The 14,102-nt window shown below is 42.1% G+C and overlaps 1 protein-coding gene and 1 long non-coding RNA gene across 2 annotated transcripts in view; one reads left to right on the top strand and one right to left on the bottom strand.

Moving 5' to 3' along the window:
- Fbxo33 (F-box protein 33) overlaps positions 1 to 8,529 on the bottom strand; it is a 30,688-nt gene extending 22,159 nt beyond the window's left edge. Inside the window, exon 1 of the mRNA XM_021233226.2 lies at positions 7,783 to 8,529. Coding sequence (XP_021088885.2) covers positions 7,783 to 8,393 — 611 coding nt within the window. The 5' untranslated portion in view covers positions 8,394 to 8,529. The remainder of the gene's footprint in view (positions 1 to 7,782) is intronic.
- On the top strand, positions 8,512 to 12,088 carry LOC121139363. The gene is made up of 2 exons (XR_005876316.1): positions 8,512 to 8,979; positions 10,050 to 12,088. It is a non-coding gene; the product is annotated as an uncharacterized LOC121139363 (long non-coding RNA).
- Positions 12,089 to 14,102: the final 2,014 nt, after the last annotated feature.

Genomic DNA, 14,102 nt, shown 5'->3' with positions numbered 1-14,102 from the left:
GGCAACCGGCCAAACAGTGTATAATTAATATAAGCATCTGTGTGTTTATTTGGAATTGAGGTGCTGTAGGACCGGGTGGGACAGAAACTTTTATCTACAATTTGGTTTTTCTTTTACAATTCATATCTAATTAGCAAATCCTGGGCTGTATTATTCTACATCTACTCACTTCTTTCCAACTCCACTGTGCTAACCACAGCAAACTTTTGCCTAGATTGTTTCCTGATCCAGCTAACAGAATGATTATTTTAAAATATAAAATATAGTCACACTCGGTTCATCCATCCATCCACCTATCCACCCACCCACCCATTCACCTTTGAGACAGAGTTTTTCATATGGCCCAAGCTGGCCTCAACCTACTATTTGGACAAAGCTGGTTTTGAAGTTCTCCCAGTCCTTTTGCTGCCACCTAAAAAGTGCTAGGAATATAGAAATGTGCTACCATGCCTAGCTTACATTGCATTACTGGTCTCTAAAACTGTTCTCTTGTTTTCATTAGCATATATTGCACATCATGACTTTCATCCTGACATTTTCATATGTGTATTTATTTCAATCATGTTCACACCCCCTTATACTTTATGGCCTTGGTGGTGGAGGTATCCTGGGGGTAGGCTTTGAGGTTTCAAAAGCCTGCCTACTGCCTGTGGATCAGGATGCAAAACTCTCAGCTACCTTCCCAGGGCCGTGCCTGTCCATGATGACAATGGACTAATCCTCTGAAACTGTAAGCAAGCCCCCAGTTAAATACTTTCTTTTGTAAGAGTGCCTTGGTCATGGTATCTTTAAGATATTAAGTGACTAAGACAATTGTACAAGGTGGTTCCACAAGATCATATCATCTCATCTTTCTTCCCTTCTTCCTCTCAGTTTTTTCTGACATGACTTAGTTATTCATTTGCTCTGGTTATCACTCTTTCTAGGCCAAAAATCCTGTCAGGTTCAGTAACTGCTTCTTGTACTTGGAACATTATTTGCACTCAGAGCAACTCTTGTCATTCACCATACAGCTATAAATGCCTTCTCCAAAGAAGCATGTGTACCATGCTATCTACTGTTGCAACTTAAGTCACTACTACACTCTCTTATAATCTATTTTTGAAAACTAGTCAACACGTGTATGGATGTGAGTGCATGTGTATAAAGGCCACACTTTTTAAAGAAAGGTTGTCACACTGAGATCTGTGTACATCCATTAGGCTAGTCCTTCAGGCCAGAGATTTCTGACTCTACCTCCCAAAGACTGCATGTGTGTCACCATTCCATTATTTGTGCTGGGGATTGAACTCAGATCCTCATAAATGTATGGCAGGATTTAACCAACCAAGCCCTCTCCCCAGCCCCAAATTCCTTTTGTTATTAGATTTTCTCAACCTGAAGGCACCTTTTATTTGGGTATTGTCTCCCTAGAAAGCAGATATCCTAAGAACAAGGAGTTTGTCTATACCATCTGGCACATAGTAGACTCAGTATTTTGAGAAAAACAAAACAACAAAAACCTGTGTTTTCTTTAATTATCGCTTTGGGTCTCAAGTTAGGAGAACTCTTCCAAGGCTGCCTCAAGAAAAATACTACATTAAAGTGTATGTAATTTCTTCATTTACGTTTAAGACAGAATTTTTTTTTGTCTCAGTTTTATATCCCATTCTCTATCAGTTTCTCAACAAAACGTAAGACTGTGTTCTAGAGAGAAACTCTAACCACGTTCATAGCAACTGTCGCAACAAGTTTGATTAGTCCCTATTCTCAGCGATATTTGTTATCTCTGGAGAAGATAATGTCAGTTTTAAAGGGTGCATAGACTCACCTATCTTCTCCACAAGCACTACTTCTTGAGCAGTATGAATTGGTCAGTCCCCACATTTTCTTTTTTTAATTATATAAATGAACATATTAAAGCAAGTAATAATCAATGAGCTCATCAAAATGCAACTGTTTTATGTGGTATTTGTTAATTGCTGGGAAATATTTTCTTTCAAGGTAAGTAAGGCTCAAATTTGATGGAGAGGATACCTTCAGGATCAAGGCATCCTTATCTTCTGAGATAGTATCTGACATGGCTAAGGAAACTAACTTGCTGGGTGGTGGTGCACTGCTTTAATCCCAGGACTTGGGATAGAGACAGGTGGATTTCTGGAAGTTAGAGGCCAGCCTGGTCTACAAAGTGAGTTCTAGGACAGTGAAACCCTTACTTGACAAACCAAAAAACAAAACAACAAAAAAAGAAACTTTAACTTAAGATTTTAATAATGTATATCTACTATACAAACCAATGGGCTTCATCATGATATTTTTATACATGAATATAATGTATCTGATTATGCCCCCTCCCCCGTTGCCCTTTGCCCTTTGCTATTCCACTTCTGCTGGTTCCCTTCTACTTTCTAGCTAGTTCACTTCTTTAAAGTCTTAAACTTTATATTTACTTATAGTTGAAAATACAGGAGAAAATGATACTTGTAGTCCCAAGTCTGGCTTATTTCACGTAACATGCAGATCTTTCATTTCATCCATTTTTCTGTCAAGGATGTTTCTGTTCTTTACAGCTAAATAAAGTTCTCTTGTGTATATATTCCACTTATCTATTCAATCACGTATTGATGGGCATCTAGGCTGATTTCATTTGTGATTTCTGCGAGTAGAACAGTAATACATGTGGATGTACAAATATCTCTGCTGTATGTGTGGTGTGGTGTATGCATGTGTGGTACATGCACATGTATGCAGGTGTGCTTGCTCATATGCATGTTTATGCATAGAGGCCAGAGGAGGCTGTTGATTATCTTTGTTTTGTTTTGTTTTGTTTTTACGAGACAGGATTTCTCTGTATTGTTTTGGAGGCTGTCGGTCCAGCCTAGCCTCGAACTCACAGAGATCCGCCTGCCTCTGCCTCCCAAGTGCTGGGATTAAAGGCGTGCGCCACCACTGCCCGGCTGGCTGTTGATTATCTTGAGACAGTGTCTTCACCCAACAAGAAGCTCAAATTTTCTGCTAAGCTGGCTGGCATGTGAGCTCCTAGGATTTACGTGTCTGTGTCCAAAGTTACATGGGTACTGAGATTTAAACTCAGGTCCTCAGGATTCCACAGCAAATACTCTTACTCACTAAGCCATTTCCCCAGGCCCTAAGTTGTGTTTGTAATAGGACTTGTATTATTATGTCTTAGTAGGATCACAACAAGGAATATGATTCCTTCTCCATATATGTCAAATAACAAGACCAAACCTAACAATTAATAGAACTGATTCTTTGTGGATTTCACATCATGCTTTGTAGACTTTGTTAATGAGATAGTGCTGAATTTGGATATGGATTGTTCTCCAAGTCCATGGGTTAAAGTAGGTGTGAACAATTCTGGAGGGTGGCAGAAAACTCTAAAGGTGGGATAGGTCCAAAAGCAACAGAGCCAACTGATCACAGGCTGAAGTCTTCAAAATGGTAAGCCAAAATATTCATTTATCCATTCATTCACTCATTAATTTTTTGAGACAGGGTTCCCTGTGTAGCCCTGGCTAGCCTCAAACTCAGAAATCGATCTGCTTCTGCACCCCCAGTGCTGGGGTTAAAGGCATCGGTTACGAAGTTTGGCAACTTTTTTTTTTAAACAACTTATTTCAACTGAAGCATTTGTCATAGGTATGAAAACTAACACAGAGGACAATGAAGTAGACACAACCATGAAATGGCCAGTCTATAAACTAGCAAGGATGCAGGACAGTGGTGGTTAGCAGCCCACCTTTAATCCCAGTTCTTGGGAGGCAGAGACAGGCAGTTGGATCTCTGTGAGCTGGAGGCCAGTCTGCTATACAGTTTGTTCCAGGATAGTCAGGACTGTTACACAGAAACCCTGTCTCAAAAAACCACAAATAAAATAAACACAAAACAAAGCAATAAAACCAACTAGTAAGAAGAGGCAGAAGCTAGAATTGAAAAGAAGAAACAAGTTTATACTAAACTCTGGCCTGATGAAATGCTGAATCTTAAAAAATTGTAGCATCCCCATTCAGAGAAGCTTGCATGAAATGTGTACACAGGGAAGACAAACATCACCTGGATGATGTTAATATGTCCAAATCTACTATTAAAGAACTGCACTCACCTAGCATGTATGACATTCTGGGAATGCTCCTGTAAAGAGTATTTTTAATGAGTGAGCCTATTATAAATTCTCCAAAATCTTACTGATAACTTTAAGGTTTTCATTTTTCCTAAGTACGAAACACAGTGTTGCATTACTAAGTATTTAACCTGGCACCTAGGTTGAAAGCTACAAATACATTTCTGAACTAGTTGTTTTAAATGTAATAGAATTTCTTATGGAGCCACTGCACAAGTTGAACCCTTTTAAAATACATGTTAATGAGCTCTTACTGCATTTATAGACAACACAGGACTTCTTGCCTTTTGCAGAGAAAGTTTTTCTGAAACCTGCAGTACTGTTTTACCTCAAAGAGGTACTCTTTAACCTCTGTTGATCATCATCTGCTCCTAACCCCTAAGAAACCAGCCCAGCAGCCAGAATCACTCAACAGTACATCTAATTTAAATCAAGAAAAACAAAACTGCCAGTAACTCTCAGAAGACCAATAACCTTGAAAATACCCCACAACTATACGTTGTGGTCTTAGTTCTTTTCCTTTCAGGGCATGAACATATCTGGAATAAAAGAAAATGACTATGAATTGAATACAGCAACTCAGCACAAAGCTTGGAAGTGGAGAGCCTGATACAACGATTCACACTTTTCTGCTTTAAAAAAAATGGCAGAAATCATAAAGCATGATCATCATGAATTTGAAAGGAATGTTAGTATTTTTACTTTTCATTAGTTATTAAATTCTAGGTTTTGAAAACAATCAAAGAACTACAAAGTGATATTGTTATCACACTGTTTTATGTCCACACTTTTTACAAAGAATATCTTTTTTTCCCTAGTTTTTTGAGACAGGGTTTTTCTGTGAAAAAGCTCTAGCTGTCCTTGAACTTGATTTGTAGACCAGACTGGCCTCAAACTCACAGAGATCCTCTTGCCTCTGCCTCCCAAGTGCTGGAATTAAAGGTGTACACCACCACCACCCATGTATGTAGTTTTGATTACAGAATGACAAATGTCACTAAAAGCATACATACTAAAAAAGTCACAGGCTTTACTAAACTTTAGTAAACTAAAGTTAGTGAATAAGAAACATAGTTTAATGCAAGGTAGTGTAGCACAGGACTTTAACCCCAAACAAGAGACAGGGGCAGGTGGATCTCCAGTTCTATGCAAGCATGGTCTACAAAAGTGAGTTCTAGGACAATCAGGGCTACATAGAGAAACCCTAAAAAACAAAAACAAAAACAACGACTTTGCCATTTGAATACTTCCACTATCAGAGTATTGAGATGTTCCCCAAAATAAAGATGACATTGACTTATTTCCAAACATATAAACACAGACTTTTCTTTGAGAGAAAGGGTCTTGTGTATCCCACCTTGGCCTTAAACCGGCTATACAGCCAAGGCTGACATTGAACTTAGATCCTTCTGCCTATAACAAGTGTTAAAGTACAGGTGTGTAACAATTGTCAATTTAAGTGGTGTTGGTGACTGAACCTAGGGCTTCCAGTATGCCAGAAAATAACTCTAACCAATGCTACACCCCAGTCCAACATAATTTAGTTTATAAGGAATAGCATAGAGTACAAACAGTGCACTTACCCACACAGACACAGACACAGACACAGACACACACACACACTATTCTATCAAAGCAGCAGTGTACAGTTCCATTACTACAGCAGATGAAAGGAAAACCTTACAATCAGAGATGACTGGTAGTTGTGAGCAGAGAAGTGATTAGCAGACTCAGAAGGACACACACATGTGGCCTCACAAACAAATATATTTAGCACAGAAGATTACAAGGTGAGGATGAAAGAGAAAAAGAGAATTAAAGACAAAATGTGGTATACTACTATTGTGTATACATGCTATATATCCACACATAAATTACTAAACTACCTAAAAGAACCGTGAGGAGTGGTTCTTACTGGACGCACAGCTGCCCACTCCCACCCCCCAGTACCTTTGCAGGGTTAGTTGATTTCAGAATAAATCACCTGGTCCCTTCCTAGCTATGATCAGCTCTGGCAGAAAGCCTCCAACCTGATTAAGGACATTTTAAGCTTTAATTGCCTATCTTACCTAAAATTAAAACAAGGAAGTAGAATGGCTTAATGTGAAAAGCTTAGGAAACAGGTCCCTGGAATAATGGAGCCGTATTCCATGAACAAATTGTTTTTTGTATTGTTTTGTGCCTTGGAGCAGGGTTTCACACTACCCAGCCTGGCCTTGAACTTGCTGTTCATCAGAGAATGACCTTGAACTTCTGATCTCCCTGCCTCTAGCTCCCAAGTATGGGGTTCCAAATGTGTTACATGCCTGGCTTCCACAAATATGATATGCTATACCTCTTGATTGAGACATAGATTATGAAAAAATGTAACCTCTATATGTCTATATATGGCTGAGCATTATACACAACCTATTCTCAACCCTATTTAACCTAACGATGGTGGGATATTTATTTTGAAAGGAAGGACACTGTTCTTGGAGAAAAACAATGCCCTATGACAATGTGCACATCATTTGACTATTAAGTACCTGTTTCCAGTCTGTAAAGTGGGACAATACTTTCTACCCTTACTCTGACTGTGTTGGGGGATCAAATAAAAAAAAACCACATTAAAGTATTTGTAAACTGCTACAATTACAACTATATAAGGTTCCCCCTTTTGCTTTTATAAACTTTCTCCAAAATTAAGAGTGACACTGTAAGGTTAGAATAAATATCCAGATACAGAAATTATAAATACAGTTTGAAGTACACAAGACTTCCATAGGACAATACAGAAGTACTGATTAGGAATATGGAGTCTGTCCTGGAGTCTGAACATTCATTATGAGTTCTAGGTGGAATTATAGTACAGTTCTGATGCAAAATGATAGTTACATACTTACTCCCCACACCCCCAAACTCTGCCGAGCTCCTTTACCCCACCACCAAGTTGCACTGCATTACTTTTGTGTAAATCACTGGGAGTAACTTCAGTCTGATGGTGCATGGGGAAGGACTTCAACTCTGCAAGGTCCTCCCCAATAACTTTAACAACCACTCTCCACCCTCTGTGGGCCTGACCCAGAAGAATATAACTGTTCCAGGTAAGAAAAGGGCTGTCAAAGACGTCTTTCTTGTTCTCGTTTTCCAAGACAGGTTTCTCCTTGTAACAGCCCAGGCTGTTCTGGAACTCGCTTTGTAGGTTAGGCTGGCCTCGAACTCGCATAGATCCCCCTGCCTCTATGTGAGTCACCATGCCCCACACAAAGTATCTTTCTTGTAGATTCATTTTTGTGACTGTGGACACCAGCAGTAAAACTACTCACTCCCTCACTACGAATTACTATTACCAAGGGTCAAGTACAGAATCAAGAAAACGGTCTTGCTTCTTGCACAGGCGTCACTCAACTCACAACTCTTCCCATGCATAAAATAGAATGACAGTGCCCGGTAGCTCTATGCCATGGCCAAGAACGAATGAATGAACCCTGCCTGGGTGGCGCCTGGAATGGTGTCTAATAAAGTCTCAGGTCAAGTGCCTTTATCATCTCCTGTCTCGGGAAGCAGCCGGGTCAGGACCCATCGCTGCGTCTACAGAAGGTCACACCGGCTGGCGAATCCCACGGGTTCCTCCCAGGCGGGGGAAGGGAGAGACCCTCGAGGTCCCCACGCAAGCCTACCTGTTGTTCCGGATGCTGAGCAGCACGCAGGACACCAGCTCCAAGTAGATGCGCAGCACTTCCAGCCAGCGAGAGGACAGCTGCATGGCCTCGCCTTCCTCGCCTCCCGTGCCCGTGTGGGCGCCGCCACCGCCGCCACCGCCGCCGTCGCCCGGGCCGCCGCCTCCGCTCAGGTAATTCTCGGCGGCGAACTCCACCCGCAGCTCCCGCACGAACCAGCCGCACTTGCGCATGAGGAACTCCAGCCGCGGCTGCTCCGCCGGCGAGACGCGGAGGCAGACGCGGAGCTGGGGCCACAGCGCCGGGTAGAAGAGGCACTCGCGCCAGTGCGAGCAGGAGGCTGAGGCCCGCAGGCGGTCGGGCGGCGGCAGGAAGGAGAAGATGTGCACGATGAGCTCGCTGGGCAGCGACGCGGCGCCGGCCGCCTGCCCGCACAGAGCCATCCGGCCCGGCCGCCCGGCCGCCCGCCGCCGCCGCAGTCCTCGCAGCAGCCCCCGCAGCCGGCGTAGCTGCCGCAGCCGCTGCCGCCGCCACCGCACCCCCCGGGCGGCCCCGGCTCGGGTTCGCGCTCCCGGCGGTCGCGGCTGCGGCACTGACAAGAACAACAACATCAATGACAAGGAGGAAGGGGGCGGAACCGTCGTGCGCCTCGGCGGAACCAAGTGCAGCGGGAGTCGGCGGACAGGGGGACGAGCTCGGGCGGGGAGGCCTGCTCGCCGCCGGCTCCCGTACCGCACGCAAGGACGCCCCGGCCAGCCCAGTTAACAACCTCCAAAGCCTCGCTGCAACCGACCCGGGGCGGAGGAGGCCGCGCCGCCTCGGAGGAAACCGCAGCTCTCTGCTATCCGGAAGCCGTGGCCCGGGAGTGGTAGGGACTGAGCCTGACGTCAGCGGCGGAGGGCGGAGTCTGGCGCCATCGTGCGCGACTTCCGGAACCAGGGAGCTCCTGCTTCCCTGGATCGCACGGCACGTGATCCAGGACGCCAGCAGGCCAGAGGGCGTGGCCGGCGGCGCAGGGGCGTGGCCACGCCTGGGGCCCCTCCTGGGCTAGTCCAGGCCCCCGCAGCGCGCTCCTGGCTGCCCCTCGCCGTGATGGGAAAGTTCCTGAGGTTTACTCATGGCTTACTCATTCGCTTGGTTGAGGTCGCCAAGCCTGAAGACCCGCGCCGACGTCTTCCTCCGTCCTCCTTGATCGGAGTAAGACAAAGTCGGCTACCGAGAGGGCGGCTTTAGGCGGCACGCGGGACTGAGTCCTCAGACTTGCAAGGCCGCTTGTGCCCTACTGAGGAACACGGAGTGACGACAGCGCCACCCTTCTTCCTCAGAGCTTAGGGGAAAAAAATGGCTAATGCTTTTCATCTTTCCAGCTGGTACCCAGACTCAAAGGCTCTCTGGATCTTATCTGCAAAAGTTCTGTGTTATTAGTATGTTTTATTAGCAACTAAGGATCATTTATTAGCAACAACAGCAGATTAGGAAGTTATGACAGAGGTTTTAATTTTCAGCTTCGTAAAGTCATTGAAGTGTTTTTGCTTTTTGTTTTTGTTTTTGGTTTTTCGCAACAGCGTTTTGGAGGCTGTCCTGGAACTTACTTTGTAGACCAGGCTGGCCTCGAACTCACAGAAATCCTTCTGCCTCTGCCTCCTGAGTGCTGGGATTAAAGGGGTGCACCACCACCTCTCGGGCATTTAAGTGTTTTTCAAGAGAGCCCCACAGACACGGATCGTCTATCAGTGTACATGCACCTTCATAACAGTGTACTCCTGTATATAAAAATAACAAGAGTTAAAATAAATATTTTAATATTAACTGATACTCCTGCGGACAAGTAGGGGAGGAGAGCTTTTCTTTAGTTTGATGTCCCCCAAAGAAAGGAGTTTTCAAGTCATAGCTCCTCAGATTCTCAGCATTCGAAGTAGCTCATTCAAGTTGTAAGAGGCATTGAAATTAGAAAGGAATACGAGATTTTATGTAATAGTTGGGGACTCCTCAATGGTGTTTGCTGCTTCAGAGCATTGGAACAGTCTCTTGCCCACACTAAGAAACTGGCTCTTCTAGATGTTTTTATCCCTGTGAGAGAAGACCATTCCACTCATACATTTCATTTAATGCATTTTGGTGTCATGCACCTAATAAGCTACCGATAATAGTATCCTGTTACCTCTGAATTTCTATGTATCTGCTACTTTTAATAAACATATATTTAAGAGAGGTTACTTCTCTGAACCCTCGCCTATAAAATTCTGTGTAATTATTATGTTTTTCAGCATCTGTGAACATTAAGACTTGGATTTGAACTTCAGTTTCAGAATTTTAAGTGTTTTTGAAGAGTGCTTTAGACTTCCCGAGAGTCACTTTAGTGGCAGGCATTCTTCGTTGTCAACTTGACAATAATTGGAATGAGCTATAATCCAGAAATATAACTCATACCTGTGAGAGATGTTTTGCTGTGCTTGAAGTGTGAAGTGTGTGATTCCACTTCTTGTCCAGACCTTTGAAGTAGGAAGACGCACCTCTGATCTGTGTCTTGAGGCAGGAAGACCATAGATTCTGCTGGAACCCTGTATAAGGACATGGAAGAAGGAAGGTTTGGCTATTTGCCTGCTTGCCCTTGCCTTGCTAGACATCCATTTCTTCACTGGCATTGGAGCCAACTTTGGGATTCCAGCATATACAGAAGACCAGCTGAGACACCCAGTCTCCTGAGACTGAGCAGCCACTAGATTCTTGAACTTTCTATTCAGGGCAGCCTGTAAGTCATTAAATTCAATTCCAAACCCATCCTCCCATACACATACAGAGATTCATTACAAAAGTTCTGTGACTCTGGAGAACCCTGACTAATGCAATCTCTATAAAAATATTGCAAAGATAACTTCACAGGTGAGAAAATTGTTTGAATATTTTCTGACATTCCATGTTCAAATTTACAAGTATTTCCTAAAATGTGGGTTTTTATTTTTTGTTTTGTTTTGTTTTTCTAGACAGGGTTTCTTTGTAGCCCTGGCTATCCTGGAACTCACTCTGTAGACCAGGCTGGACTTGAACTTGCATATATCTGCCTCCCGAGTGCCAGAATTAAAGTTGTGTGCTACCAAAACCTGGCTAATATAGTTTGAATTTTAAGTATTCTTCCTATTGTATGCTTGACAACTGATGGGTTCTGGGAGAGGAACAGTTATTGCCTTCAGTAGTGTACCTATTAGTGGGCACATCAGGCTCCAGTGAATTGTTCCAAATCCATAGGCACATATAGAGTCCTGCATGTAACTAATGGATCACAAAACAAAACAAAAAGCAGCATAAATTCTGGAAGGGCTCTGTGAAGAAGAAATGGGGATCATGAGTGAGAAGGAAACAAAGGAAGGTATGGGAGAGAGTAAACAGAATGTATTAAAATGTGTATGGAAGAACAAATTTAATCCATAAAACAGTAAATTAAAAAAGTTTCCTTGAGCAGTTTCAGTAACATGAATGGGTGTTTCAGGCTTTTTTTTTTCCTGAGTTGGATGTGATCTAGCTGGGTGAACTTTAGACAAGTTGTTTAACCTGTTCTGTCTTTGCTTTTTCGTAGGGCAGGGGTTTTGCAGCCCTGTTCTCTGACTCTTAAAAACACCCACCCACTGTTCCATTGAGATATATTTTACATGCCATAAAACTTCCATTTTCAAGTATTTAACTGAATGATCTTTAGTAATTTTGTCAAGTGATGCAACCATCAGCATAATCAGTATCAGAACATTTTCTTCCCACGAATAAGGTTTCATATATGACCAGTCCCCACTTCAGCATTTCCCAAACCATTGTATACATTTTTGCCTATGTTCCCTTTTTTGGACATTTCAGATGGAATTGTAGAATATATGGCCTCTTGGTTTTCTTTTACTCAGCAAAATATTCTGAGGTTCATTAATGATATACCACATATTCCTTTATGTTGCAAACTAGCATTGTATTCTGTATGATTGTTGTTATTGTTTTGTTCTCCCAATAGTGGATAGATATTAATTTAGATTATTTCCAGCTCAAACTGTTATAAATGTGCTGCTTTTAATTTAAGTAGCAACTGAGCCAAAGGAAATTCAGAAGTAGCAGCATGACATTATTGCCAGTCACCAAAATGCATCCAAAAACGATGAAGGCAAATATACTCTGACTGATTTGTAATTGGTAGTTTTTCCCCTAACATTTTACTAGCAATATGCTGCCTCCTTTTTGAGCAGCTTTAATAGTTAGGCTTTAATAATTAAGAATGTTATCTAAACATAAAAACTGTTTAGCATGAAATAAAAGTTTTTGTCGTTTTTATGTTCGTATTTTTATTTTCTTATTAAACAAAGATGATAGGAATACTTTTATGTGTAACTATGAACTAAGACATGAATTAATAAGATATTATCATGCCCAGCTATAATAACAAATCAGTAAATTCCAATAGTGACACAAAATTTATCAAAGCAACACACTTAATATTATCTATTGAATGTGTGTACCTAATACATTTTTTTTCTTTTGACATTAATGCACGCTAAAGGAGCAAAGTTGACTTACAAAGGTCAGGACAGAATCCCATTTCACAAAGTTATAAATCCTGAGCTATGATTCAGAGGGTGGGAGGAGGCACTGTGTTATGAAACTCATAACTACCTAGTACTACTGAGTTCCAGGTTTCAAAAGGGGCATATTGTCACTATGGCAACCACCCTGCTTATTTGGCTTTGAATGTCAGTCAACAGGTGGTTGTTAGGACTACCTCATCCAGGTAGAAGGATTGGATTGAATTACCTGTCTCTTGACAGTCAATGGGTCTGTTTTTTCATGTAATTCTTTTATAGAGATATAAGTGTTGTTTTGTGTTATTTTTCCAAAAGATAATTTAAATATTCAGTGTTTTCATATGCTTCTTTTAAAAACCTGTTAAGTTTAATTAATTAATAAGAACTTACTCCCCATTATTGCTTAAATTTGGCAACTTGTTCTGAGCTAAATACAATTTTTATAATACTGAGTCACTGGCAATTTTATATAAAAAAAATGGCCCTGAAAGAATTCATTTTATAGCTGGGCGGTGGTGGCGCACGCCTTTAATCCCAGCACTCGGGAGGCAGAGGCAGGCGGATCTCTGTGAGTTCGAGGCTGGGCTGGACCGACAGCCTCCAAAAACAATACAAAGAAACCCTGTCTCGTAAAACAAAAAAACAAAACAAAACAAAAAAAGAATTCATTTTATGATACTTAGGGCTACTGATAAAAAATTCCCCAAATTCAAACGTTTTTTGAAACAGTGATTGTAGAGTATAGTTTTCCTTGCTAGTCGCCTACCCCCTGCCACGCTGTCTGAACTCCCAAATAACACACAGGACACTATATTAATTCTAAAGCTATTGGCTGTTTGCTTGGTTTCTTACTGGTTATCTCTGACTTAAGTATTTAACCCATAATTGTTAATATAAGTATTTCTCTTACTGGAGAAAAGGGTCCGGACCTCTTACTCTTCTGGTGCCTACATGGTGTCTCTTTCTGCCTCTGTTTCTCAGAATCCTCCTTGACTCCTAGTCCCACCTATCTTGCTTCCTTATCAGCCAACCTTGCTTTATTCAACAACCAATAAGAGAGACAGATTTACAGAATGACATCTCCCATCAAGTTATTTTTTCCTCCCAGAGCAAGTCCTCATCTTAGATTATGGTGGCTGGTGAACACAGCATAACTCTCTTCCAAATGATCTCTGAGTGCATTGATAAATGTATCCAGGGGTAGCCTTTAATTCTGTCACTTGGAGTTAGAAGCAGGTGGACCTCTGTGAGTTCAAAGCCAGCCTAGCTCAGTGTTAGGTCAGCCAGGACTACACAGTGAGACTCTATCCAATAGTGAGACATGCATGCACAGGGGTCTTCTGTGAAATAGAGCTTAGAATTTGAATTTGCTTCTCTTCCTTTCTTCTGTGGTCTATAAGATGGAATTTTTTTTTTTGGAGACAGGGTTTCTCTGTGTAACAGTCCTGGCTGTTCTGGAACTCAGTTTGTAGACCAGGCCGGCCTTGAATTCACAGAGATCTGCCTGCCTCAGCCTCCAGAGTGCTGAGATTAAAGGCATGTGCCACCACTGTCAGCACTGATATCTTGTTAATCCAACAGGATGAGAATGAGATCATAGTTTAAAGCCAAATTTGAAGCAAGCTTAATTAAATATTGGCTGATGGGAGAATTCCTTCTGTGTATATGTTTGATTGGTATAAACAAAACACTGTTGGCCAATAGGGAAGCAAGATAGGTGGGACTAGGAGTGCAGGAGGATTCTAGGAAATGTAGTGAGGAGAG

Source organism: Mesocricetus auratus, unplaced genomic scaffold (genome assembly GCF_017639785.1).
Source record: "Mesocricetus auratus isolate SY011 unplaced genomic scaffold, BCM_Maur_2.0 Super-Scaffold_15014, whole genome shotgun sequence".
NCBI lineage: Eukaryota > Metazoa > Chordata > Mammalia > Rodentia > Cricetidae > Mesocricetus > Mesocricetus auratus.
This window is presented reverse-complemented; position numbering and strand designations above follow the sequence as displayed.